The 26,821-nt window shown below is 50.9% G+C and overlaps 2 protein-coding genes across 5 annotated transcripts; one reads left to right on the forward strand and one right to left on the reverse strand.

Annotated features, from left to right (window-relative positions):
- The first annotated feature begins 9 nt into the window (after nucleotides 1-9).
- Nucleotides 10-10,058, forward strand: BUD31 (BUD31 homolog). The gene is made up of 6 exons (XM_058710831.1): nucleotides 10-335; nucleotides 1,561-1,695; nucleotides 2,125-2,245; nucleotides 7,770-7,892; nucleotides 8,114-8,280; nucleotides 9,810-10,058. Exons 3-6 carry the CDS (start codon nucleotides 2,152-2,154, stop codon nucleotides 9,858-9,860), a joined length of 435 nt encoding a protein of 144 aa, XP_058566814.1. The 5' UTR covers nucleotides 10-335; nucleotides 1,561-1,695; nucleotides 2,125-2,151; the 3' UTR covers nucleotides 9,861-10,058.
- On the reverse strand, nucleotides 9,511-26,745 carry PTCD1 (pentatricopeptide repeat domain 1). 4 transcript variants are annotated; one of them, XM_058710805.1, is made up of 9 exons: nucleotides 26,631-26,745; nucleotides 23,851-24,338; nucleotides 22,181-22,321; nucleotides 18,895-19,113; nucleotides 17,020-17,121; nucleotides 14,384-15,091; nucleotides 13,205-13,321; nucleotides 12,327-12,509; nucleotides 9,511-10,666 (listed from the first exon to the last, which is right to left on the reverse strand). In XM_058710805.1, exons 2-9 carry the CDS (start codon nucleotides 24,313-24,315, stop codon nucleotides 10,484-10,486), a joined length of 2,118 nt encoding a protein of 705 aa, XP_058566788.1. In that variant the 5' UTR covers nucleotides 24,316-24,338; nucleotides 26,631-26,745; the 3' UTR covers nucleotides 9,511-10,483. The 4 variants fall into 4 exon arrangements, with proteins under 4 accessions (XP_058566788.1, XP_058566785.1, XP_058566786.1 ...); XM_058710802.1 differs by having other exon boundaries at nucleotides 26,610-26,742; XM_058710803.1 differs by having other exon boundaries at nucleotides 26,598-26,739.
- Nucleotides 26,746-26,821: the final 76 nt, after the last annotated feature.

Here is a 26,821-nt window from a genome sequence, read left to right on the forward strand (position 1 = left end):
CGTCTCCTCGAGGACCGGGGACTTCTAGGAGGCCGGAGCACGAAGACTGTCCCGCGAGCCGCCTGAGTCCAGGCTCGCCCGCGCGCTGCCCAGGCAACAGCGCCCCCAGTCCCTCAGCCCCTGGGGAGACGCGTGAGCCTGCCGGTCTCCCCCCGGGAAGTGACGGCAAAAGGCAACAGCGGGCTGGAATTTGTACAGGCGGAGCTGCAGACACCTAAAATGACGCAATCTCAGCGCGAGAAAGGGAGGGGATCCGCGAGGACCTCATCCTGGAGAGATTACCTGGGAAGCGGAAGCCGTCGATAAAGAGGCGGCTGACGGCGACGGTGGTTCAGGTGAGTGCTTTCCCTGTGTTCTCTAGTACCTTGGTGACCGCTAAGGCCAGGAATCGGAGGTTTGCACTGGCCCAGAGGCGGTGGGAGCGGTTGGCTTGGGACGGGTGCGGGGTTCTGGAGCGGGAGGTCAGAGTGAGTTCCCGAGAAGAGTCGGCGCCTGGTTCGTTCTGCCCAGGGAATGGGTTTAGGGGTTCTCTTGCTTCTAGGTTCCCACTCCTCCCACTGTTTTCTCTCCCGAAAATGTTTTCTGTCTAAATGCTGTTTGTTCTTGTAAGCTCGGCCCAGATGTCCTCTCAATGAGCCTTTTGTACAGTCGCGACTGTAATGTTTTTCCTCCCTAGCTCCGAATGCCTTTCCATGCTCTTCTTACGAGCGCTACCACCTCTTATACCACCCGACACCCCTTGATCTAGTTGCTTCCTACCAGTTTTCTATTGTGGGTTGTCCTCTGACCTCCACATGAGCCAGGGCTCTCGAATTTCCCTGGGTCATAGCAAATTGGTGTCCCGTATCTTTGTTCTTCCAGCCGGGCGCGCTTGGGCAGGGTCCAGATTCTGACCATCTCTAGCTTCAGAGCAGGGAAGATACGTCCAAAGACCACTGATTTGGAAGTCAGGAGCCCCCCCCCCCCCCCCCCCCGCCATCCGAATCATACTTTGCCAGTTTTCATCTGTGTGACTCTGACTTTACCTGCAGAAGTTTCATTTCTCATCGGTAAGGTTGTTAGTGGAGGATTAAGGAAAGGAGGCTGGGTGTGTGTGGGGGGGGGGGGGGTGGGTGGGGAGTGGACATTGTAAACTGTCAGGCACCCCACAGAAGGGAGGGACTGATGAGTTTGGGGGATAGGAGTCTGCTATGCTGCACAGTAGGAGGTAATTAACCTGAATTTGCTTTGCCACCTAGAAATGCCTTGTGACTTGAAAAATGTGGTTGTTTAGATTTGGACTGGCTAATTGTGTGGACTTTATATAACTTGCCTCTATGTAATACTTTGTTGGGTTTGAAGATTCTTTGGGGGTGCCTGGATGGCTCAGCTGGTAGAGTATATGGCTCAGGTCATGATCCCAGGGTCATGGGATGGAGCCTGTGTTGGGCTCCGTGCTGAGCTCCTACTTAAGATTCTTTCTCCTTCTCTTCCCTGTTTGTGTGCTCTCTCTCTTAAAAAACAAACAAATGAACAAAAACTCCTTGGCAATCAAGCTAATTCACTGCTCTCGTTTTACAGATAAGACTGAAGACCAGAAAGGGAATGTGACCTCCCCCAAAGTTACAGTAATTGGTAGAGCTGGACAAGAACTTGAGTTTGTAACTGAAGAGATCAGAGATCTTTCTGTTACACTCTTGGGAAGCAGACCCTGAGGTACTGTGACTTGACAGCATCTTTTTCCCTTTTAAACGCTCATTCCCTTGTCTCTCCCAACCATAGTCCTTCCCACACTATGTTGTAATTGCCTTGTCACTTTCTATCTCCTTGCTAGAATGTCACCTTCTCAACTATAGAAATTGTGTCTTACTCTTTGTTCTGTGTTCCCAATATCCAGTACAGGGCCAGGCTCATAGGTGATGTTAATGATAACACCAAAAAGTCTATTAAACACATTTAATGTAGGCATGTTGCATATAACTACAGTTAAATCTTCACAATGGTCCTATAGGTAGATTATATTATCCCCACTTTACAGATGAAGAAACAGAGTAAGGGAAGTGAATGTGCACCAAAATGGTGGCTAGTGAAGGCCTTTGGGGATCTCAGGTTCAGAAACCAATCCATTTAATTTTCCTCCCCCAGATCTTTGCAAATTATCTTGTGGGAAACATGCCTAAAGTCAAAAGAAGCCGGAAAGCTCCCCCAGATGGTTGGGAGTTGATCGAGCCGACACTGGATGAATTAGATCAAAAGATGAGAGAAGGTGAGTGGGGGAGTTCGCGACTGGGTGAGGTGTGTCTAAGGGTCACAGGCTTAGATGACCCCCCAGGGGCCAGGCATAAATGCAAGTATCAGTGGGAAGAGACAGGCAGCGCCACTATGGCCTCCTGACACTGACGTGTTTTGTTTGCTTATTAACTCAGCAATGTTCTATGTCCTGGAAAATAGGATGGCACCAATGAAAAGGTCCTCAAAGCCATTTTGGGGCCAACTAGATATGAAAGCTTTAGAGACTAAAGATCGAATAGCAGACCTATAATTAGTTACTATTTTGGTTAGGTACATATTTAGAATTTTACAAAATATGTTTACTTGGAAAATCCTGTCCTTTTTCATTTTCACATTTTCTGAAACAGTTTTATTATTTTTCTTAATAAAAATATTGGGTCTTTGACACTGGTTTCATCATCACTTTGTTTCTGCATTATACACTAGTTTTTTACAATGTACGTTCCCAAAAAATGTCGATGATCCTGAACTTTGTGAATCGTGTAGTATGGTTTTAGAAAATTTATCCGAAGCCATGAGCCTTATATCTTATATGATCACAGTGTAACTACTTACTGAATTGCTTTTTAAAGCGGTCCTTTCTTTAAAGCTTTTTGGTAACTAACCCTTGTTTATGAGGTCATACCTCCAGCAATAATTATTAAATCATTGTTAAGTCACGTTGCCTTTTTTCCCCAAAACTGATTGTATCAGATAACTTCTGTTAAATACCTAGAACTTCCAGTAATCAAGGTCATTTTTGGCTGAGAGATTTCTTCCCCAAACCAATCTCTATTCAAAATAAAGGAACCTGGAGAGCGCTATAATAGAAAAGATTTTGTGAGTCCTTGAAAATTGTCTCCAAAAGAAATATTCTCTTCCATTTTTGTTTAATCATATAGGCCATCAGCATTTCTTTGCTTACCCATTTTTTGATAAACTCACAGGTGTAAGACCTGTTTCATGTTGTCCTTCCTTCCATTATGAAGAAAACAGTGGATGGCAGGTGGCACCATACTTGGCTTTAGTGTTGGGAACAATAGGAAACTCTGAGGATGTGGCAGACTGGACAGGGGCAGGAGCTGCTATTCACCCGAAGCCCATTTTACCTTGGGATCCAGGCTAAGTTTTGCCAAATTTTCTGGCGGGGGGGGGGGGGGGTTCCCCAAGAGAAGCCAGAAATCCAGCTGTTTTATGTGAACTGGTTTTTTTTTCTCCAGGTTTATTTTGAAAGAGCGAGAATGAGCGGGGGGCAGAGAGAGAATCCCAAGCAGGCTGTGTGTGAGAGCACAGAGCCTGATGCAGGGCTCGATCTCCTAAATCGTGAGATCATGACCTGAGCCAAGACCAAGAGTCAGATGCTTGACCAGCTGAGCCACCCAGGTGCCCCCATGTGAACTCTTCTAATTTAAAACTCAAACTTAAAAAACCAAGATTCCGATTCTTGATTTTGGCTCAGGTCACGCTCCCAGGGTCATGGGATTGAGCCCCACGTTGGGTTCCATGCTATATGGAGCCTGCTTAAGATTCTCTCTCCCCTGCTCACACTTTAGCAACAACAGCAACAAAACCCGCAGGTATTTGTGAAAGGAGCCAAACAAAGCCTGCCTTCAGGCTGGCTGGGGCTGCTGGTTTCTCGTTTGTAGCCTCTAGCACAACTTTTGCCTGTGGTATCTGTGGCCACACTCCTAGACATGGGGGACCCTTGTGTGGCTTTTGGCACAGAGGAGCCCAAAGCCAGTGGCATTACCAGGCCTGTCCTGATCTGAGGGCCACTTACAGGACAACTCACACTTACTGAAGCAGATGGAGAGTTCCCGTTTTCTCTTGTAGTTTGTCCCCAGTGTTTGCTAGCTTGACTCTTGACCCTGCCTGGCTCTTTGTGTGTCTGTTAGGTCATACTCAAGTTTTTGTACAGCTGCTGTGGCCCTGGAGGTCCCCAAAGAGCCTGATTATAGCAACTGAGGGGCAGAGATGGGGGAAACTGTGTGGCAGGGGAGTTTGGTGGGTAACTCAGAAATAAAGGCACTATTTCTGTGGACTATAACCAGGACTTGTAAATAACTGCTTTTATAAGGACTTTAAACTAGTTGAAAATAAGCATAAACACTTGCATAATGAACCCTCAGCTAGATTTTTAAACAATAACATTTTAAAAGAATTGTTGCCAAGGTTTTGAAGTTAACGGGCAGTTGCTTTTGAAGTTTTTGGCATTAGCAAAGTGGCAAAAAGCTACATCTGGTTTGCGCCACGATGCCCCTACCCCCGGCCTTTCTTCCTGCCCTATCCTCCTAGGGGCAGGACTCTGCATCAGCCACCAGAAACGGCGTTCCACTTTGTGTGTGGACCTGTACAAAACAACATCCAAGAATGTGCACGTGGTTTTGGGAAAATGGGTCCAAACGGGACTTTAAAAATGGGAGCGCTGCTATGATTAAAAGACTGAAAAATGACCAAAGCTCAGGGAGGGAGGCTCGGCTTCCAGCTGCAGCCTAGGCAGCAGCGTGCCCTTCCCTCAGTGGCTAATCCGGATGCATGGCTTTCCACACTCTGCCCAGGCGACCACATCTTCTCCAGCCGTGACTCAAAACTAGACTCTATATACCAGCTGCCTATGGAGTGGCCCCATTTGGACATCTCAAACTTAACCATGTCCAGAACTGAACCAGAGCTGCTTCCGTTCTGAGGCCACAACCACGGACCCATCCTGGACTCTTCTCATTCTTTCTTCCTATCCAAGCATCTAAGACATCCAGATTCCTAAGAAGGGTGACAGGATGGAGGGAATGTTGTGAGACAGATCAACAAAGTACAACGTCTGGATGTTGTTTGGACCTTAATTCAAACACATGCGTTGTCAGCAGGTGTTTTTGAGGCAATGAGTGAAAACTGAACTGAGTATGGTTGCTAATAAGGAGGAATGGTTGGTTTTGTTGTGTGGGATATTAGCATTGTGGATCCTTTTTTAAAAGTCTTTAACATGTTAGAGATACATAGATATTTATGAATGTGACATTTGATGGTTTGAGATCACTTTAAAATACTTCAGTCTCCCACCCCCAGAAGTGGGGAGAACCAGATAAAATAAAAATAGAAATGTTTGAAGCTGTGTCATAGGTCTTGGGGGTCCAATATGCTGTTTTGTGTACATTTTAAATTATCCATAGTGCAATGTTAGAAAATCCACAAGTCTAAATTTTGATTCCTTTTAAATTCCACCACATGGTCCAAGCTACTCTCACCTGGATTACTTTGGTAGCTTCCTACTTCTCTCCCTACAGTCTTTTCTACAGAGCAGCCAGAGTGAGGGCTTCAAATTGTTAAGTCAGATCACAGTCTGCTCAGGACCCTCCAGTGGTTCACTTCCCCATCAGAGCAAAACCAAAGTCCTGAGACACCTGGGTGGTTCAGTCGGTTAAACATCCAACTTTAGCTCAGGTCATGATCTTGCAGTTCGTGGGTTCCAGACCCACATCGGGCTCTGTGCTGACAGCTCAGAGCCTGGAGCCTGCTTTGGATTCTGTGTCTCCTTCTCTCTCTCTCTCTCTCTCTCTCTCTCTCTCTCTCTGCTCCTCCCCCACTTGCACTCTGTCTCAGTCTCTCAAAAATAAACAAAGTCCTTGTGTGGCCTTCCAGGTCAAACACTGTCTCACTGCAGCCCCCTCCTTAGTTCCATCCCCTGTCTCTCTCCCTTATCCCCTGCCCACAACTGCCGTTCCTGGATCCCTAAGTAGTCCTGCCTCAGGGCCTTTGCATTGCTGTTTGCCTTATAAGCATGTTTGCCCCTCCCCTTTTTTTATTTAAAACTATTTTTTGATGTTTGTGAGAGAGAGTGAGTGAGCATGAGTGGGGGAGGAGCAGAGAGGGAGACAGAGGATCCAAAGCAGGCTCCACACTATGAGCACAGAGCCTGACATGGGGCTTGAACCCATGAACCATGAGATCAAAACCTGAGCTGAAATCAAGAGTTGGCTGCTTAACTGACTGAGCCACCCAATGTCCCACTCCCTTCCCCCTTTTAAATTGGGATCTAATTGATATAAAACATGCATGTTTTATATCATGCACATGATTTTAAATCATGCACATGCACATGATTTGATACGTGTATATGAAATGATTAACACAATGTGACATCTAGGCCTTACAAACGCACCATACAGTATTATAAACTATAGTCCCCATGCTATGCCTTACATCTCCAGGACCTGTCTTCTAACTGGAAGCTTGTACCTGTGATCCCCTTCACCAATTTTGCCCAGTCCACAGCCCACCCCTTGTTTCTTAAGGTCTGTGATCAGATGTCCCTCTTGTGCCTTCTTTGATCACATGTATAAAGTGGCAGTCCCCCCTCTCCCCACTTGCCATCCCCTCTGTGTTCTCTCTGGCCTCTACCACTTACCACCAGGTGCTGATCTGCTTCCCTCCTCGGAACGGGGCTCCAGACCTGCTCTGTCTGCCCCACTGCCTTGTCTTCAGCACTCGATCAGGGCCTCAGCTGCAGCAGGCACACAGTGCGCACTGCTCAGGCCTCAACACCTGCCTTTTGCTTGGATCACAGAATCCTGTTCGTGGAGCTGAGTTCTACATCCTAAGTCATAGAATGTCCCCAAAGTTGGAGAAATGGAGGCACATTTTTCTTGACCACTCCTCCCCTTTCTCCATTCTCTAAAAACTGAGTCAAGGTGATAAAGATCAACTTGGAGCTGCTAAGAGACAGAATTGCCACTTCAATCATGTTTAAATCATGTGGCTCATTTTTTATCTTTTTTAAAATAACAGCTCTATTGAGACAAAAGTCATATTCTGTAAAACTTGCCCTTTTGAAGTGTTAAGGGTGTTCAGTATATTCAGAGTCAAGCAACCATTACCCCTCCAAAAGAAACCCTGCACCCTTCAGTAGTGCCTCCCCCGCCCCCCAGTCTGAGGCAACCACTAACCTACTTTGTGTCGCTGCAGATAGTCATCCAGTAGGTGGGCTTTGGGGAGGAGGTTTTTTTTCACTTGGCTTCATGTTTTCAGGGTTCATCCGTGTTGTAGTAAGTCCATACTTAATTTCTTTTTACGGCCGAATGATATTCTGTCCTGTGGGTGGGTTATGTTTGGTGTATCCATTCATCAGTTGGTTGAGGCTGGGTTGTTTCTACTTTTGGCTATTGTGAATAATGCCGCCTAAACATTCATAGAGGAGTTTCGTGTGCATGTGTTTTCAGTTCTTTTGGGAATATATCTAGCAAGAGAACTGCTAGGGCACTTGGTAACTGTTTAACTCATGGAGGAAGTGCCAGACTTTTCCAGAGAGGCTAGGCTGCACCATGTTACATTTCTACCAGCAGCATATGATCCAATTTTTCCACATCAACACCTGTTACTGTCACTTTGATGACAGCAAACCTAGAGGGTATGAAGTAGGATTTATTCTTTATCCCTAGTTATTTAAAAAACAAAACAAAACATTGTGACCTGTGATTGAACGCTGCCTGCCACAACAAAACAAACACACCCCTTTTTCTCCCCAGCTGAAACAGAACCTCATGAGGGAAAGAGGAAAGTGGAATCTCTGTGGCCCATCTTCAGGATCCACCACCAGAAAACCCGCTATATTTTTGACCTCTTTTATAAGCGGAAAGCCATAAGCAGAGGTAATTAGCTAAATTCTCTTGGCCTGGACAACTTGAGTGGCTTTCACATTTATTTAATGGTTCTTATTCTTACAGCCTTAGCAAATGTCATTTGTCTTATCACTAAAAAAGGCGGGGAGGGACCACTGTTGGCGAAATAGTCTTTTTAAGGAAGAGTGGTGATGGGTTGGGGCAGCTGTGTTACACCGTGGTCTGATGCCCTTTCCCCATTTTTTGGACAGAACTATATGAATACTGTATTAAAGAAGGCTACGCAGACAAAAACCTGATCGCAAAATGGAAAAAGCAGGGGTATGAGAATTTATGCTGCCTGCGGTGCATTCAGACACGGGACACCAATTTTGGGACGAATTGCATTTGCCGGGTCCCCAAAAGCAAGCTGGAAGTGGTAAGTGAGGTCTCCGCCCCTGTAACATCTGATGATCAAGTCGGAGGTTCCTTTTTCAGTTCAGAAGTGTGTCCTGGGTGACGCCAGGGGATTTTACACTGTTTTGTTGGGCTGGAATGTAGTCCTTATTGCTGGATGGCCTGCTGGCCATTCCCAAGAGAGGGAATCGCTCTCTCAGGGAACCCACACCCGGCAGTTTGGCAGCAATGGCGTGTTAGGTCTGGGGGGGTCAGTCTCAACTCCACCCTTGGGCAAGTTACTGAAGTCGTTCCTCATGTATGACCTGGGGGTGGGAAGGCTGAGTCAGGGAAGCACAGGCCAGTAAGCAGACATTCCTGTCCTTCCCCTCTGGGGCTCACTCTTCGGGTACCCTTTTTTCCAGGCCTCCTTTTCCTCAGAATTACACTGTATTTCTTCTGTCAGAACCTTGTTCTCTGGGGAGTTCTGGAATGATGCTGGGTGTGCAGTAGCTGAGCTTACAGCATCAGCCTCTCTGAACTGGAGCTAGAGAAGGAGGCAGACAGTTACTGTGATGTTAGCCTTAGTGGCCTTTGAGTGCAGCACCCTTGGCTGCTCGTTGTGGGCCAAGCCGGGTGGTCAGACTGGACTGCCTGCCTCCCAGTTGGCCACCTGTCACACAGGTGCCTCATCACAGGGTCCCTCTATGCTGCACACTAGTTACAGTTTACAGAGCTTTGACTCCAGGCACGGGGCTTTAGCTCAGCAGGTAGCTCTGTCTCTCTGAATCATGTGGAAGGCCAAAGGGCAGGGGGCATCGAAGAGGGCTGCCTCCCCAAGGGAAGAATCTGGGTGTGAATTTTCTGGTAGGGGCAGGGAGAGGTGGTGAAGTGGCAGAAGCCTCCCCTCTGAGAGCCCCAGGATTCTGTGGTGGCATTGGGTCTGGGGTGCTGCCCCAGCCCTGCGGCCAGGATAGAGCCTGCTTTAGCTTTAGTTGGGTTTCACCTTCTGATCTTGTTTGCTTAGGTAAGGGTCTTGCTCCTCCAAAACAGGAAAAAGGAAAATCAAGACAAATCACTGCTCTAGGGCCTTCTGTTGGGCAAGCCCCCAGCCAGACATTGGGGCCCACCTGGTCCAGGGGATAGGACTCTTCGGCTGCCATACAGATTCAGGTGTACGTCCTCTTTCCCGGTGCCCCCACTAGAAAGTTCCCCAGCCCAGAGGCCCCTGGCACTGAGCCCCAAGTAGTACACAGACCCAACTTCCAGCGCATTGAAGGGTGTGTCATGCTCACTTCATAGAATAACAAGAATTGCTCACAGGTTTTTTTTTTTTTCCTTTTGTGGTGGGGGCATAAGCATGTACATAGAATTTGCATATATTAAGTGCACAGAAGTGTAGCTTCAGGGTCCACAGTAGCTGTTTCCATCCATCATGGAGGGCTTTCTGAAGAGTGTCCTGCAGACACTCTGAAGAGTGTCACGGTAGATCATGAATGTCCCACCACCTTCTTGGTGGGAGGATTGCCGCACGTGGGCGAAGTGCGGTGTCTCAGCTGTCCTCTGTTGCAGGGCCGGATCATCGAGTGCACGCACTGCGGCTGTCGGGGCTGCTCTGGCTGAGGCCCTCAGGCCCCGACCTCTCTTCACCCTGAACCTTGGACTTCGCAGGTTTCTGCCTGTCCCATCACGCCTTCTCCTGGGAGCAGCTCTTCTCGCAGAGCGGTGCTCCAGGCCCGAGTGGGAGCATGGTCTCTACATGTTAAGGCTTTGGTGTTTATCAGCTGTGATTTGTAGAAATAAAACTTAAACCTTTTGGGCCCTGCATTTGTTCTTTCAGAGAGCCAGCCATCTGTAGAACCCAGTGGGTGAGCACCAGACCCCAGTGACCCGTCACCCTTGGGACTCAATCCTGACTCCACCTTGTAGGTGCTGTGTGACTCTGAGCCAGTTCACTTTCCCCATCGGTGATACGGGGGCAAGGATGACCTGAGAGGGCGTGCCAAGGTCAGCCGGTTTGCTCTTGGACCTGCCGTGGACTCGTCAGGCCCTGGGCCCAGTGTGTCCTCGTACCAATGCCTGCAGAATGCTGCAGCGCTTCCTCTGGGCCCGACCATTCCCTTGCGCTGGAGGCCACTGGAACACGTTTGTGGGTCAGCTATGGAAAGCATCCCGGGGCTCCCATGGAGCCCTGTAAACACCACGCACTCTGTTCCAGCTCTGCCGGAAGTCCCCGGGGCCTCCCTTCACCTGCCTCCAAGGCCTCTGTCCACGTCAGCCTCAGTGGTGGCGTCTTGGTTCCCCTTGGGCTTGGTCCGGAACTTCTGCCACGGGTGGGGGGTTTCCTCTGCTGGCATCACTTTCAGCCACTGCTTGTAATAAGCTCGGAAGCCATCAATCTTCTCCAAGTAGGTGTTTTTCTCTTTGTACTACAAATGGAAACGCATGGGGTTCAGAGGAGCCATTAGTCATTGCAGGCTACCTGTAGCTAATCCCAAGCCATGGCAGCTGGCTCAGGCCTCAGGGAAGCTGTTCTTGCTCCTAGGTGGTTAAAGGGAGAGGGCAGAAGAGTTGTTTGGTCCCTGAGCAGCTTATGTAGAGAGACAAAGCTGCTGTGGGGTAGACCAGACTTCCTCTGCTAACACTCCTTCGAAATACGAGCTGCCGTGCCACACCAGGGACGTCACCCCAGCCCCCCAAGCTAGAATCCCCGGGTGCTAACTCTGCCTCCACAGCCTGAGTGCCTCTCTCCGTTCTCAGCACTGCTGTAGTGGTCTCTGGAGAGGCAGGCAGGAAAGGAGCAAACAGCATGAACCTGGCAGATCCCAAAGGAAAGCCGGCAGAGGAATATCTACAAAAAACCCAAAAAATTTCCAAGTTGAAGACTGTTACCACATGATGACAAACAGTCTGATTTAAAAGATTCAACCATTCTAAATTTGTATGTGTCTCATACAGCCTAAAAGTACATAAAATAAAAACCTGACCATCTCAAATGGAAATACATCACCGTCGTAAGGGAATGCAAATGTGATCTGAATCCAATATGCTTTGGGCCTGTGGTAGTCCGGTGACTTGACTGAACCTGAGAAGACGCCCCGAGGGCCCTACACCACGGAGTAAAGAGACAGATCCACGAACTAGAAGATATTGCAACATGGAGCCAACAAAAGATTAGCATCCAAAATAACATAACTCGGAAGAACCAATGAGAAGACTTAACCAACTGTCCAAATACTCCCTGCTGTGCCCTCTGCCAGGCACGCTCTCTACTGCCATCTCATGAATTCTTACTGGGCCTTCAAAATGGCATTCCAGCATTGCACCTGCACGGCTGTCCTTGACCCCATGCCTTGCTGTGTCCCTGCCGACTCCCTACCCCCTGGGATTGTGCTCCCTCCTCCAGGCCACAGCTGCTCTGGAGCCACTCAACACAGAGTCTGGCTCCGTAGACCTAAAATCTGAGCCCCCTACCCCCACCCTGCCCCCGAGCCTGCTCTCTTCAGAACAACAGGGAAAGAAGTGGCCAGTACAAAGCAGATTCTTTCACTCCTGCTGCTGTCCCATTCACTTGGGCACTGGGCAATGGGCAGGCCCCGGGGAGCCAGCAGAGCCAGGCAGTCTCCAGCTCCAGGGGCTTATGGTTTTGCACAGGTGAAAGTCACGTGCACGTGTAATGACAGGTTGTGAAGCATGGCAAAAAGGAACAGTGCTGTACGTGATGGGAAGGGACAGCAGTAGTGGGACAGCTCTGAAAAAGAGGCATTCAAACTGAGGCCCACAGGATGAAGAGCCAGTTGTGGGAAAAACGGGGAGCCTATCAAGGCAGAGGGAATACAAAAACCCCAAGGCAGGAAAGAGGCCAGTAGGACTGACCGTGAATACAGGGAAGAGTAGCCTAAGATGAAATGAGCCACAGGGATGGAGACTCACGGGCTGTGTTTTGAAGAATTTGGAATTTCTCCTAAGGGAAGCCACTGACAGTTTAAAGCAACGGAATTCCACCGCTGAAAGGCCGGCCCTAGGGGTGAGGGGAGAGGCAGGGGTGGTTAAAGAGAAGACAGGTGAGTTGGAACTTGGTGCACACACCCGATCAAAGCTGGGTGGGTACTGGGCTGCAAACTCCAGTTGGCGGATGACCACCTCATTCACCGGGACTCTGTTCTGCCTCATGTCCTTCAGGATGTCAATGAGATAGGTGTAGTCCAGCCTCTTGAGGGCGGCGTTGATGAGGGTGCTGTAGATGTGGGTGTTGGGGGTCATCTGGGATTTCTGGAACATCACAGACATACAATCAGCAAGGAGATGGCCACTGTTGGGACAAAGCAGCCTACCGTGCGTGTCAGGCTAGGGGGCTTACCTTGCCGTTCAGGCCTGCTCTGCAGACCAGCAACCAGGGCAAGAAGGGCAGAACCCTGTGGCAACGATGGGCTGTCCTTCCTGCTCCAGGAGGAAAGCGTGTGCCCCACATGGCAGGCCCAGCCCACCCAGCTGAGGATCCTACCCTCTCAGCCCTGAAGAACTTGCTCAGAAATCAGTGGACTCGGGCAGTAAACCATGTGCAGACCACCTCTTCGGCTCTTGGCTGTAGGTTTACCGCAACCCCTGCCCCCAAAGTTCTGATAGATCCCTGCTCCGGTCATACCTTCCGTCCCTCCAGAACCGGGCCTAGTCTCTCCCCACAACCTCCCTCAATCTCTCCCACCACAGCCACCTTGAAGACTGTCATACCCTATGCTTTCAATGCCGGCTCCTGCAGCAACTTGACCAGGGTCCACTTTCTCTCACATTGGGCCAATGACCATTATACACTTGAAGCTAGAGCATCCCCATTCCCCACCCCCATGCACACTGTTTATGCTGTCTGGGTGCAGAGGCCTGGGGGTTCAGGAGGGCCCAGGCCCTCTCTTCCCAAGTACCGCCCCACCCTGAATTCTCAGCACCTGGCCTGGCCAGGACCCACTCACCTTCATGTCTGCGAGTAGTCGCAGGCCGTCCCCCGGCCTGTGGCACCCAATGGCCAGGTTGCAGAACGTCTGCAGGTTGGGAAGGATCCCCCTCTTTGCCAGGAGTGGCAGCAGAGCCTGTGGGGACAGACATGGCACTTCTGTAAGCTGTAACCCACCGGGCCCGGCCAGAGCCTTCCCTGGTTGAAGCCCCGGTGGGGTGCTGTAGGCCTCGGGGGCACAGCAATGCTCGGGGGCCTCGCAGCCCCCTCTGCAGCCACGCTAGATGCTGCTCTCAGCCCAGCTCCCCAGAGTTCAGCTGCTCTGCAAGGACTACCCTGCCTTCTCCCCAAACATGAATGGGAACATGAATCCCTTCACATTCCTATCTCTGTTCCACTGTCGGTCATCCATCCTGGCCTTCGGCCTTCAGTGTCTAAGGCGGGAGACAGCGCCAACAACAGCATGGGAAGTAACGGCCGAGGCTGCCCGGGCCAGGGGCTGCGGAAGAAGATGGCCTCACAGCCTGCCTGGCTCAGGGAGGGGTTCTGTCATGTTTACCTTGTCTAGAAGGTGTGCTCTGCACTGAGGGCCTGAAGGCAGAGGCTGTGTCTCTTCACAGGACACAAGAGCCCACAGGAGCCCAGGTCAGTGCTCTGACAAAAGAGACGTGACAAAGACACATGGACAAAATCCCACGAGGACTCCCGTGTCCCCATCTGTGAAATGGGGAAGCCTTGTACCAGCACAGCCTTGTGGTGCAGCCAGTGAAGAGAGGAAAGGATGGGAAGCTTGTAGAACAGCATTTAACACAGAGGGCTAAATCAGTGTGTGTGTGTCAGGGGTTGTGGCTGAAGGGTGGGCACACTTGGGAGCCACCAGCCTCTTAGGCCACGAATCCCATGTGCCCCTCAGCAGTGTGAGGATGTTTGATGTCTGCCTCCACCCACCTGGGAGCTCCTCAACGGGGATGGGGAGAGTGGCTGGCTGGTTCACCGTTCGACTGTCAGCTTTGCCCAAGCCCAGGCTCAGGCCCAGGCCCAGGCCCAGAACAGAGGCCCCAGACAGTCTGGCCACCTACTGCAGGAACGGATGACACACCCTGCAGGGGAGCCAGGTCCTGCAGTCAGAAGGTCAGAGGAGGGAAGGGAAAGGAGGGACCGCAGCCTTGAACCTGGTGCCTGCCTCTGAGCCCCTCACCTTCGCCCCCTCCAGATCTCCAAGCTTGCTCTTCTTCCTCATCAGCGTGTTGAAGAACGTCACATCAGCCTCCACCTGGTGCATGTCCAGGACGGTCAGCAGTGAGGACTCCGCGGGACTCCCGGGCTCCACGACCTCAGCAAGCAGTGTGAGGGTTTTGATGTTGGGTCGGAGCCCGTGCTCTGCCATCTTGCCCAGGAAGCCCTCCAGGCCCCCCATCAAGGCTAGCCGGTCAGCCGGGGTGGTGACAGTCCCAAAGGAGACCACAGCTGGGGAGACTGCTCCCAAGGTCAGGAGGTTGGTCTCCGGCCCCCGGGGAGAAGGCTCTGGGGCCAAAGAAGTGAGGGCCACCATGTGGTCAGGCTCTGTCTTGGTTTCCACCTCGGGCTGGGCCTTGCTGGGGCCTCTGGCTTCCTGAGGCTCCAGAGGGCCCTCAAGCACCTGAGAAGGTTCCAGAAACAGCTGCCTCTCCAGGGCCTCCACGTCCAGCCTGACTGACATGCCGTCGCCCCCCCGGGCCTGGGCTCTCCTCCTTGCCCGAAACCCACCTGCAAGGGGCTGGAGCAAGACTGTCTCCTCCCTGGGCCTCAGGAGCAGTGCCGAGGCCACCTCCGGGTCCCCCAGGCCGCAGTCTCGAGCTGCCCCCAGGAGCAGGTTGTAGCCATGCTGGCTTGGCTGCAGCCCCAGACTCAGCATCTGCCTCCACACCTACCGGGGAGAGACAAGCTTGGCCCTGTGCTCCTTCTCAGAAAAGCCCTCGGCAGAGCCGGCACAGGGAGTCAACAACCATTCGGTAAATGCAAAGGGCACAGGAAGGAGCTGGACAGTATCTAATCCAACGCCAGGTTCTAGACAACTGAGAATCCTGAGAATCTGAGGACTCTCTGGAGGACCCCTGTCCTCCCTCTAGTTTACCCCAAAACTGTTCTCACAATTTCATCTCTCTGTCCTCTCCCAAGGCCCCTGTACTGGGAACAGACTTTGCCCTGGGTCTCTGCCTGCCTTCTCTGTACTCCTCTGGGGAGGGACGATCAGAGAGGCTAGGTTCCGGAAGAGTCTAGAATGACTTAAGAACTGGATTTAGTGGTACTTCCTGGGTGCTCACTGTGTGCCCTGCCCCGTGCAGCTGCAGCCTTCTCACACTTCCTGGAGAGCAGGCACAGTGGAAGGGGACTCAACCAGGAAGAGTGCCTCACAAGCTGGCAGCCCTGTTTCCTCTTGAGATCACTTTTATCCCACAGCACAGTGCCTTGCACACTCAAGTGTGTTTTCCACAGAGGACTGCCCTGATCACGTCTGGGTCAGTCTGACACCGAAACCACGCCATTGCTAAGATGCCATGAGATGCCACACAGGGCTCACTGGTCTCACTGCCTTTGTGGGCTCAAAAGAAGGCCACCTTCAGTGGGATGAGAGCTCATATCCAACTTCCTATCCTTGTCAGGGTAAGTGTGCAGACAAGGTAAGGGCTGGTCAGGCCCAGGTGGGTGCAGCTTGCAAGACATCTGCTGCCCATCAGACAGGGATTTAAGAAGGGCAAGGGTCTCAGCAGGTACCCCCATGGGAAACGCTGACAGAACTGAGGTTTAGTGGGGGCTTGGGCTCTTAAGAGTCAGACGGACGTGGGTTCAAATCCCAGCTCTACTTCGTAGCTCTGGGACCTTAAGCAAGTTTCTTAACCTCTGTGAGCCTCAGTTTCTTTGTCTGTAAAACGGGGCTATTGGTGCCTAGCTTGAGCAGTTTAATAGGTGCAAAACACAAACCAGCTATTAGCTTTACAAACTCCCTCTAACTAGAACAGATCTAGAACAAGGAAAGGGAGGAACAAGATCTTGGCTGATTTTCACTATAAAGCTACTGCTTCCAGGGAGTCTGCAGAGGGAAGGCGAGCTTTTGGTCAGGGCTGTCCCAGGTCACTGGGGCTCACACTGCATGTGGATCAGTCACCTGGGGATCTTGTTGAAATGCTGATCTAGATGCAGTAGGCCCAGGTGGGGCTGAGACCCTACTTCTCTGGCAAACTCCCAGGTGAAGCTAAGCTGCCAGTCTGTGGGCCCTGCCTTAAGTGGGAGGGCTCTAGGTGAGCTCTGGGTCCTCCCCACCTGTAAGAAGCCATGAAAGCAGCTGTGGTACCATTCCTAATACCACCACCCCACTTCATTAGGGGGGGTTCTCTCGGGGGACCTGAGGTGGAATCAGAGCAGTGTGTCTCAACTTCGATGTCCATGAGAATCTCTCAGGATTAAATGCAGACCCCTGGGTCCCACCTGCAGAGATGCTAAGTGGGGGCCTGAGGGGGGTGGGCTGAACAAGCACTCTGGGTAAGTGTGCTATGGGCATTCAGAGACCGTGAGCATAGCCAATCTGAGCTAGCTGCACAGAAGGCCACTCGGTAGAGTGGGAGAGGACTGGCTATGCCCTCACTTGGGGGTCACCCATGCCGCGTCTGAGGGCCTCCTCTCCCTGCCATCTGTAAAACGGTGGGAAGCCATGTGCTTTGCAGAGGCCAAAATGCCACAAATATAAAAACACCCAGCACAGGGCCGTCACAGCCGCTCAAATGCACGCATCATCATCTGCACCTGACACAGGTGCACAGCGGGAGAGGTAGGAAGGCAGAGCTGGGAGGGACAGACCTGCAGGGCATATCGAAAACCCGTCTTCTTGTCCTGGATGCAGCCCATGAGCAGCAAGCTAAAGGTCCTCTCGGTGACTGCATGCCCTTTCTGGACAATTTCCTGGGGGAGGGAACAGAGGTTACACTGAGAACCTGTGGCAGAGCCCAGTGCTGGGCCCGACGGGGCTGACTCAGGGCAGACACTCCGAGCGCACCCCAGGCTGTGCATCCTGAAGAGGTGGGACCTGAATCTGGCTCTAGAGTGGCTCAGAACAAGCTCCTGAGCACAGCCATCCAGCTGCTGCCTGCACTCCGTCCTCCTCTCCTTCTAGGCTGCTCTTCCTGGCCAACGCAATCACTTTTGTGCAGCTCCTTGGCAAAGACCATCCCTGCAGCCACTTCTAGCCCCTGTGCTTGAGGCACTGGAACTGCACAGAACTGGCTTTAGGTCCCAGCTTCGCCATAGGCCAGCTGTGAGCGTGGGAAAGGCATTAAGCTCCCTGGCCTCAGCTTCCTCATCTGTAGAGTGGGGTCACAGGTAGGACGTGCCTTAGAGGACTTTTGGAACAACCCTACCAAAAGGTGCGGGGCCTGCACATGGTACGCGCTCATGGTGCTGGCCTCTCCCGGGCCTGTCGGGGTTGGCCAGACTTCTTGAAATTTCTTCCACCACTCAGCACCTCAGAGTCTCCTTAAGCCTGTCTTCCTCTGTCCCTCTTGTGAGCATGGGTGTTCCCACCCTTCCGGTCTGCTGCCGCTCTCCCGTCTCCCCCTCAGTCACCAACTCTTCCATCTCAGTGAGCTTCTAGTTTATGCTCCCTCTTCCTGGACAATCACTGCTCTTTCTGAACTGGGCCTTCTCCCCCATCAGCCAGAGTGACCTGCATAAAATACCAATGCCATCTCTGGACAGGTCAGAGGCCTATCAGCCACACCGCCCTCTTCTGGAAGCTTCAGGCACCAGCCTCTCACACAGCACCCTTTAGAGGGATTTGTCACTCAGGGAGGTCTCCAGACTTGAGACCCCATGATCCTGCCTCTCCCACAGGCCAGGCGGGCTCAAGGCAGCCAACCCAGGGACTGGTCAAAGGCTGTCCCGCACCACATGGTACTTAGACACTCCATCGGGTCCTGGCTCCTGCAGTGCGCAGGTGGGACCTCACTGGAGTAGTGAGGAAAAGCGTCGGTCAGCCATGGGAAGAGTGAGACAGAACTTAAAAGTAGAGAGCAGGCCGGCCCTGAGGGAAGACAACGCTGCCAAGGGTGTGTCCAGTTCTCCTGAGGTTTGGTCGTAGGCACCTAGAGCCTTCCCTGCTTCCCATGAGCCTTTGTCTGGGTATTAACTCATGTTTATCTCCCTTCACAACCTGAGAATGCAGAACCACCACCCTGCTCTCGGTCCTCCGTGCTTAAACCTTCACTGTCTCCTTCTCCAGACTGGAGATAAAAACCCTGCAGCTGGGGAATAAAAGAGGCTGCAGGCCAAAGCCCTGAGGCATTCAGGCCCCTGCTCAGCACTCCCATGAGCCCACTCACCTGCTCCCCTCAAACCTGGCACACTGACCTGCCAGACTCCGCCCTCCCAGAAACCAGGATTTTTCTTCCCACTGCTCTCTCTAGGCAGGAGGCCTGCCCTGCTGGGCGTTGACTTGCCCTCAGCGCTATGAAGCCCCGCCCTCCTCTGCCGCACCACCGAGTCCCGCACAGGGAGACACAGCACACAGCGGCACACACAACCTGCCTGCACAGGGGAGGGGCCTCTTTATGTGTCCCACGAGGCCTCTGAGTCGTGAAGCCACGCCTGACCCCTGCACGAGGGACGCAGCCACAACCTCACACCTGCCACGTGAGACTGGCCCCAAGCGGGGGATGAGGAAGGAAGAGGCACCCTCACCTTGAACACATCGAGGCACATCCTGAGGTCTGCGCACATGGCGGCCATCTTCAGCAGTGCATGGTATGTTTTCAAGTTGAGCTGGAAGTTTCTGGCCTGGAGCTGCTGCCGGAGCTTCAGGGCACTCTGCAGAGCAGAGTCCTTCCAGGGGGACTCAGCGCAGACGTTGAACAGGGCCGTATATGTGGCATCTGAGGGCTCCAGGTCCCGTTTTTTCATCTGCATTGATGGGAAGAAACTTGGAAGTGGCTCTGGGGTCAGCTGGACACACAGGTGACAAGCTGCCCTGAGAGGAAGCTAGACAGGACTCTGTTCCTCCATTAAACAGGCCCCCAGCAGGGCCTGTGCTAAGGTGGAGCTGAGCAATATGCCAGGGCCTACTTCTCCAAAACCCTGACTCAGCCAGAGGGACTCTGAAAGCTAACCCTGCACTCCAGATGCACCAAAGTCACCCTCCCCATGGCCATCAGCCCACTCTGGGCCTGAGATGCTTTTAGCAGGATCCTCCAGATGCTCCCACCCACTGGCCGACGAGGTCACATTGACTGTGAAGATCCATGGTGTGGATGTGGTCTGGGGAAAGGTAGGAGGGAACAATCAAACCCCTGCTCCCACATTTCCTAACTGAGTGGTCACGGGCAAGCTAGCTCCTCACTGGAAAAATGGGGGTGATACCATCATCTTGAAAGGCTGTTGCAAGGGCCAGGTAGGAGAGTGGCCCCCACACTAGCAGCACATCTCAGGATCCCCCACCCTGCAGAGTCACACACCCAGGAGTGAGGTTGACGCTGTGCTTATGAAGCCCTCCAGGTGACTGAGCAAGCTCGAGTTTGAGAAGCTCCTGGTAAAGCCAAGTGCTATTTCCCAGACAAAGGCCACCTGACCGAGGGCAGGTGACAAGCTGCTTGCAGAGGAGTGTGAAGAAACTTCTTTTTAGAGTCAGGCCGTTTGGGGCTCAAATCCCAGCTCCAGTGCTCTCAAGCAGGGTAACTCTGGACACAGCACTTTATCTCCCAGGGCCTCCGTTTCCTCCTCTGAAAAATGAGGATGGTGATCCTGACTTTGAGGACGGATGATGCGCGCTCTGTGTGGACTCACATATACAACAGACATGTATGAGGACTTCCTACAAGCCAGGCACTGGCCACCAGTGGTTACCAGGACAGACACAGCTTGTATTCATTGAGCTCACGCTCTAGACAGGAAGAATCATACCAGACAAATAAGTAACCAACAACAGTAGTAACAGCTGCGAAGGACACCCACAGAAAAATGGAAAAGGAAAACCAGTACAGGTGGGGAGACCTGGCAAACACTACTTTCACCAAGTGACCAAGAAGGTAATGTCATTTGTGATAGGTCCCGTGACACGAAGTGAAGAGGGCCCTTCACCTCTGTGATATTCTTTCCCCAAGCCCATAACCCCAACCTCATCACAAGAAAGTACAAATCGATCAAAAAACTAAAAATTGAACTACCCTACGACCCAGCAATTGCACTACTAGGTATTTATCCAAGGGATACAGGTGTGCTGTTTCGAAGGAACACATGCACCCCGATGTTTATAGCAGCACTATCAACAATAGCCAAAGGATGGGAAGAGCCCAAATATCCATTGATGGATGAATGAATAAGATGTGGCATATATATCCAATGGAGTATTATTCGGCAATCAAAGAGAATGAAATCTTGCCATTTGCAACTACATGGATGGAACTGGAGGGTATTATGCTAAGTGAAATTAGTCAGAGAAAGACAAATACCACATGACTTCACTCGTGTGAGGACGTTAAGAGACAAAACAGATGAACATAGGGGAAGGGAAACAAAAGTAATATAAAAACAGGGAGGGGGACAAAACAGAAGAGACTCATAAATATGGAGAACTGAGAGTTACTGGAGGGGTTGTGGGAGGGGGGATGGGCTAAATGGGTAAGGGGCATTAAGGAATCTACTCCTGAAATCATTGTTGCACTATATGCTAACTAATTTGGATGCAAATTTTAAAAAATAAAAAATAAAATTTAAATTAAAAAAAAAAGTACAAATTGAGAGACATTCTATAAAATCCTTGACCAGCACTCCCTAAATCTGTCAATGTCACAAGGGGGGAAAAAAAAAGGAAACTCAAAAAAAATAATAATAATCACAAAATGGAGAAGCCAGTATGAGAACCCAGACTGGATACAGGAATAGAAAGAGGATATCAATGGAAAAAGCGGTGAGATCCAAGTAAAGTCTGGAGTTTGGTTAACAGTAATGTGCCAGTGGTGGTTTCTTAGTTTTGACAAATGTACCTTCACTATGTAAGATGTTAATATGGGGATTAGCTAGGTGAGAAGTATTTGGGAACACATATCTTTGTAGCTTTTTTATAAATCTAAACTTATTCCAAAATAAAAAGTTTATTGGGGAAAAAAAGCAGCAAATTGATAGAGAATAAAAAGAATGAACTGATCTTCTCTGAGGTGACATGTGCCAATTCCCTTAAGGATCCCCCAAGTGTAAGGAAGTGCCCGCTACTGGACTGTTTACCAAGAACCACAATAAACACTCTCTGGCCCCACCTGCTCCTCACTTACCACCTGAATGCTCTTTGCTGGCTAGCTGATCATGTCTTTCTACACCATGGTATTTAATTAGGTTTTTTAGAGGACATGTTACTTTATCATTTGTAACCACAACTCTTCCCCCTTGCTTCCAACCAGGGATGATCAGACCTACAGTAAGAGCATCCCAAATGACCAGCCGAGGGCTGCCAACAAGTCCTGCTGGGAGAAAGGATGCTCCCAGCTTCTGGCTCCAAGAGAGGATGGGGTCTCTTATACTGGAGTCTACTATCCTCTTTGGCAAAGCTCTCTCCTGACTCACAAAAGAAACAGCTTCCTGGCTCTGTGAGTGATAAATACAACACAAGAAGTGGATGAATATAAAGTAAAATCATCTTCCAAGAGAAGTAAAAGCCCTTTTTTTCTGAAAGAAGGGTGTGCATGTGCATAGAGCGTGGAGGGTAAGGAGGAGAAACAAACTGGGGGTGGGTAGCAGTGGAAAAGGAAGAGGTCGGGTGGTGCCTGCCCTGGTCGGAGGACTTACAAATTCATGTAATCTTCCAAGACCACCTCCAATTTACAGATGATGAAACAGAGGCTGGGAAAGTTAAACGGTCTGACCAGGGTAATGCACCAGCAGGTGACATCTCATGATATGCACCCAGCTCCTTTTGACTCTAAAGCCCATGCTCTTTGGAGCATTACCCCTCTGGCCCCGTGCCCCAGCCCCCACTCACATCATTGTAGAGCCTGAAGGCCTTCTTCAGGTATCCGGCTCGCCCACAGCCCCCGATCAGCACCGTGTAGTTGCATTCGAGGGGCTGGAGTCGCTCCTCCTTCAGCATCTGCCTCTCAAACAGCTCCAGGGCCTCTGCCAGCTGGTGGGGGGGGGTGGGGGGAGGGGGTGGGGGGAGGGACATGGGAGGGGGCTCAGGTCAGCCTCAGAGACCCTCAGCAAAAGGGAAGGAGACTGAGACTGAGGGACCCTCCCAGGCGTGCCCGGGAGCCACACATCCGCCCTGGGCCTCTGCCACCAGCTTCTTGGTTCCTGTGCTCTGCAAGGGAGCTTCCTGGTGGCCAGGAAGAAAAGCCCCCTAAACTCCCACCACCTACAAAAGCTCTCAGTCCCCATGCCATGCCTGCCTTCCTTTTGATTTCGGCTCAGGCCGTGATCTCGCAGTAAGTGAGATCGAACCCCACGTCAGGCTCTGTACTGACAGCGCGGAGCCTGCTTGGGATTCTCCCTTTCCCTTTCTCTCTCTGCCCCTCCTTTGCTCACACTCTCTCTCTCTCTCTCAAGATAAATAAACGTTAAGGGGCGCCTGGGTGGCGCAGTCGGTTGAGCGTCCGACTTCAGCCAGGTCACGATCTCGCGGTCCGTGAGTTCGAGCCCCGCGTCGGGCTCTGGGCTGATGGCTCAGAGCCTGGAGCCTGTTTCCGATTCTGTGTCTCCCTCTCTCTCTGCCCCTCCCCCGTTCATGCTCTGTCTCTCTCTGTCCCAAAAATAAATAAAAAACGTTGAAAAAAAAAAAAAAGATAAATAAACGTTAAATAAAAAAGAAAAGAAAGAAAAGTTCAAACGCACACAAAAGTAAAGAGAATAGAACTACAATGATGATGAATGTTCAGCCAATCTTGTTTCACCATACCCTGTTCCCGCCCCTTCCAAACTGAATTTTTTAAAGCAAATTCCAGACATTGCATCATTTCACTCCCCAGATCTTCAACACACACCTCTAAGAGATTTTTAAACATAAATGCAATGTCTTTATCTATACTTAATAAGATGAACATCAATGTCATTGAACACATTGAGAGTCCTGGAAAGAAAAATAACAATCTTCTTTCTGCTTTAATAGGATGGCTCTGTGCTGCAAGCAGATGTGGGAGAAAGAGGTGGTGTGAGCAGCAGGGAGCCCAGTGACAAGGGTTTTGATGGCTGAGGGGCTGAGGTTAAGGCTAGGGGTAGCCCTGAGGGAAGTGTTAGGACTGGAAACATCTTGAACCTGGAGCTGGTGAGAGAAAGAGAAGAGTTGGGGATGGCCTGAAGGCATCTGGCCTGAGAAGCATCGCCATTTAGTGAGATGAAGACAGTGCAGGGAAAACAAGGCTGTGAACAAAACCTTCAGATGAATGTGGGTAAGTGTAAGGGAGATGGTGAGGTAGCTGGATATGCAGATTGGGAAGGATGGGCTGAGGATACCAACATGAGAACTGTAACAAGGAGGGGGACCCTGACAGCAAGGGGGTTGGTGGGTCACCTAGTGCAGCACCCAGGGTGAGTGAGGACAGAGAAGAGCCCTGAGCATCCAAATATTTAGAGATAGGGAAGGTAAGGTGGCCCCTCAAGAATACTGAACTACCAAGAAGTAGACCCAGGAGCAGCAGAATCCAAAGGTTCCCTCACCTTTCCTTCTTTGATCAGGTGTTTGCACTGGAAGAAGTACCAGTAAGGGGTGTTTTTCCGGCCCCGCCATGGCTTTGGCTCCAGGTCCCTCTCCTCATCTTCGTCAACACTCTGTTCCCTGAGCCGTAGGTTATACAACTGGGCTGTCGATTTTTGGAACATTCTCCTTGAGGAATATTTGTTGGAGAGGGTCCCAAAGCTCTCTTCCTCTTCCTCCTGAGTGGCCATGGGGCCAGGCTGGCTCAGGTCAGAGCTGACGCTGCTCCTGTTCTTCTGGTTCCCCTGGCCAAGGGGCAGTTGAGAGGGGGAGCTGCTGCAGGCTTGTGTCAGCCCCGCAGCCCTCAGCCATTTAGGCCCCTCCCTGCCTCCTGCCCATTTGGCTCTGAGAGGGTCAAGGTGCCGAAGGGCATACAGTCCCACTGGGCGAGGGCCGGAGAAGAGCCGGGCGAATCTCACAAGGTCCATCTCTGGCTTTTCCCCTCTAGGGCCTGGCAAGGTCAGAAAAAGAATGAAGTCTAACTGGTCTTGTAGTCACAAAAGGCAGAAAGAGGACACAGAAGTGAGTACAAGCACAAGCTCTGAGATTAGAAAGCCCAGGTTCAGATTTCAGTTTTGCCAAACCATCATCCACGAGTCTCCCAGCACTGGCTGCTCTGGTCTCAGTCTCCTCCCCCGTAAACTGGGGTCAACTACAGCACTGTAGCAATGATCAAATGAGGCTTCGGATACATGGCCTGCAGCATGGTGCTGGCATAGTAAACACCCGACAGACATAAGCTATTGATATTATCAAGCCATGATTTAAGAGATTGGGGACTGAAGTTAGAGCTGAGTTTGAGTCCTGTGGGACTAGGCCCATTACTTGACCTTCCTGTGCCTAGATATCATCAGCTGCAAGATGCAGATAATCCGAGGTGCCTAGGTGGCTCAGTCAGTTAAGCGTCCAACTTTAGCTCAGGTCATGATCTCACGGTTCGTGAGTTCAAACCCGGCATCTGCTCTGTGCTGACAGCTTGGAGCCTGGAGGCTGCTTAGGATTCTCTGTCTCCCTCTCTCTGCCCTCCCCCACTCACACTCTCTCTCTCATAAATAAATAAACATTAAAAAAATAAAAAAAATTTAAAAAGTGAGGATAATCCTACTGACCTCACCACGAGGGTAAAGATTAAATGAGGTATTTTTAGCACATTTCATTTAATAGAAATTTTAGAAATCGTAGCTATTATAATGTATTATTAGGAAAAATTTGTCAGCATTCTGGGCCTCTGCACAGGGAAGTTAATTCAAACGTGTCTTTCCTGCAAAATCTGTGGGTAAATGGACTAGAGGTGTGTTGTCCAATATAGTGGCCACTGGCCACACGTGGCTACTGAACACTTAAAACATGCCTAGTCTGAATGAAGATGTGCTTTAAGTACAAATTACACACCAGATTTCAAAGACTGTGTCCAAAAAAAAAAAGAAGGTAAAATATATACACGATAATCTTTTGACATGACATTTTGAAATAATTTTGGACATACTGGGATAAAGAAAATTAACATGAGTTTCCCAATTTTTAAACTTTATAATAACACGAGTACTTGAAAATTTTAAATCACGTATGTGCTCGCACTGTATTTCTATTGGACAGCTAGACATCCTGGTCTGCATACTTGAAACTCTTTAATAAAGAAAAAACACCAGAATAGCCAGCCTGAAAATATTTTAGGATCTAGTTATATTAGAAGGTCACAGTTGGTAAGACTGCAGAAGTGACTGCAGATTGAACGGATTAGTAACTGAGGCTCAGGAAGGGGAGCAACTGGCTGGGGGGTCCTGCCGCAGTACAGTGGAATATCGAGGTAAGACCGGCCAGCTGCGGAACTGGGCTGACTTCCAACCCAGGTCCGAGTAAGATATTGGACAGACTCTTTTGACCACCACCCTAGTGACATTAGCACAAAGGGCCTCTTCCACGTTGGATGAGGCCTGCAACTCTAACAGAAATATAACGCGAGCACATACATAATTTAAAATTTTCAGGTAGCCATATTAAATAAAGTGCTTATATGCATTAAATGAAACACATAGCACTGCAAGAAAAAAAAAACCCAATAATATCAAAATAGGTATCAAAACGTTTTGAAAACACACTCATGCTACATTAGTTTATATGCTGCTTTTGCAACACACTGAATACCAAGATTCTGTCAACCTGTCAAAGCAGTGATGGGCGTAAATGATAGCTTGTAAATAGTTGCAGATACTCTATGTCCAACCATCATTTACCCTCCTCCCCACTGGAAATCACGACTTAGTTTAGGGCACTGCTAACGTTACTCCGTCTCGGAAGGAAATGCTCATTTCACACAGAGAAAATTAAAGGTGTAATTTTCTTCCTCCCCAAGTTCATTAACCTGCCCAAGCTAATAACCCCTGATTTAGTGACGCGCTGCCGCTGGCCACTCTGGGGGATCCGCCCCTCGGCAGACGCTCCCAGGGGCCCTTTGGCCAGCCCGACCACTCCACACCGGCCTTTAGAGCCTCGGTCGTCTCACTAGATGTCCCCCACTCCGACCCCGGCGGTGACACTCGCGGCCCCTGTCCTGTCCCGGCCCAAGTACTGGGCTCCAGGAAAGGTCAAATGGGCTCCCACTCGAAAAGTCTGGCCCAGAGAACGCAGCCCGGACTTCCAGCCCCGCGTCACCCCCAGTGCGGCCCCGCGTCACCCCGCCGCGTCGCCCCCACTCGCGTGCCCGCCTCACAGCGCCGCGCACCAGGCCCTCCTTCCCGGCCACCTTCCCGTAGGCACGCGTCTCCGCCGACTTCGCGCAGGCTCAGTCCGCTACGCGAACTCCCCACCCGGTGCGCGCGGATGCAAGTTATCCGGTGCAGCGAGGAGAGGCAGGAGATCGGCGGGCAGCTAGTCGGGCCTGGCGGAGCGGCCCGTACTCCGCGCTCTATTGGCCGGGTCTGGACAGGCGAAAGG

Source organism: Neofelis nebulosa, chromosome 18 (genome assembly GCF_028018385.1).
Source record: "Neofelis nebulosa isolate mNeoNeb1 chromosome 18, mNeoNeb1.pri, whole genome shotgun sequence".
Taxonomy (NCBI): domain Eukaryota; kingdom Metazoa; phylum Chordata; class Mammalia; order Carnivora; family Felidae; genus Neofelis; species Neofelis nebulosa.

Excerpts from the sequence above, each read along its gene's own strand:
- PTCD1 (XM_058710805.1), bottom strand. The coding sequence starts at position 24,315 with ATGGACCTTGTGAGATTCGCCCGGCTCTTCTCCGGCCCTCGCCCAGTG. Across the intron at positions 22,322-23,850 it reads ACCTGATCAAAGAAGGAAAG|CTGGCAGAGGCCCTGGAGCT; the intron begins GTGAGGGAACCT and ends CCCCCCCACCAG. Across the intron at positions 12,510-13,204 it reads GACTACTCGCAGACATGAAG|AAATCCCAGATGACCCCCAA; the intron begins GTGAGTGGGTCC and ends GTGATGTTCCAG.
- BUD31 (XM_058710831.1), top strand. The coding sequence starts at position 2,152 with ATGCCTAAAGTCAAAAGAAGCCGGAAAGCTCCCCCAGATGGTTGGGAG. Across the intron at positions 2,246-7,769 it reads AGATCAAAAGATGAGAGAAG|CTGAAACAGAACCTCATGAG; the intron begins GTGAGTGGGGGA and ends TTTTCTCCCCAG. Across the intron at positions 7,893-8,113 it reads GCGGAAAGCCATAAGCAGAG|AACTATATGAATACTGTATT; the intron begins GTAATTAGCTAA and ends TTTTTTGGACAG.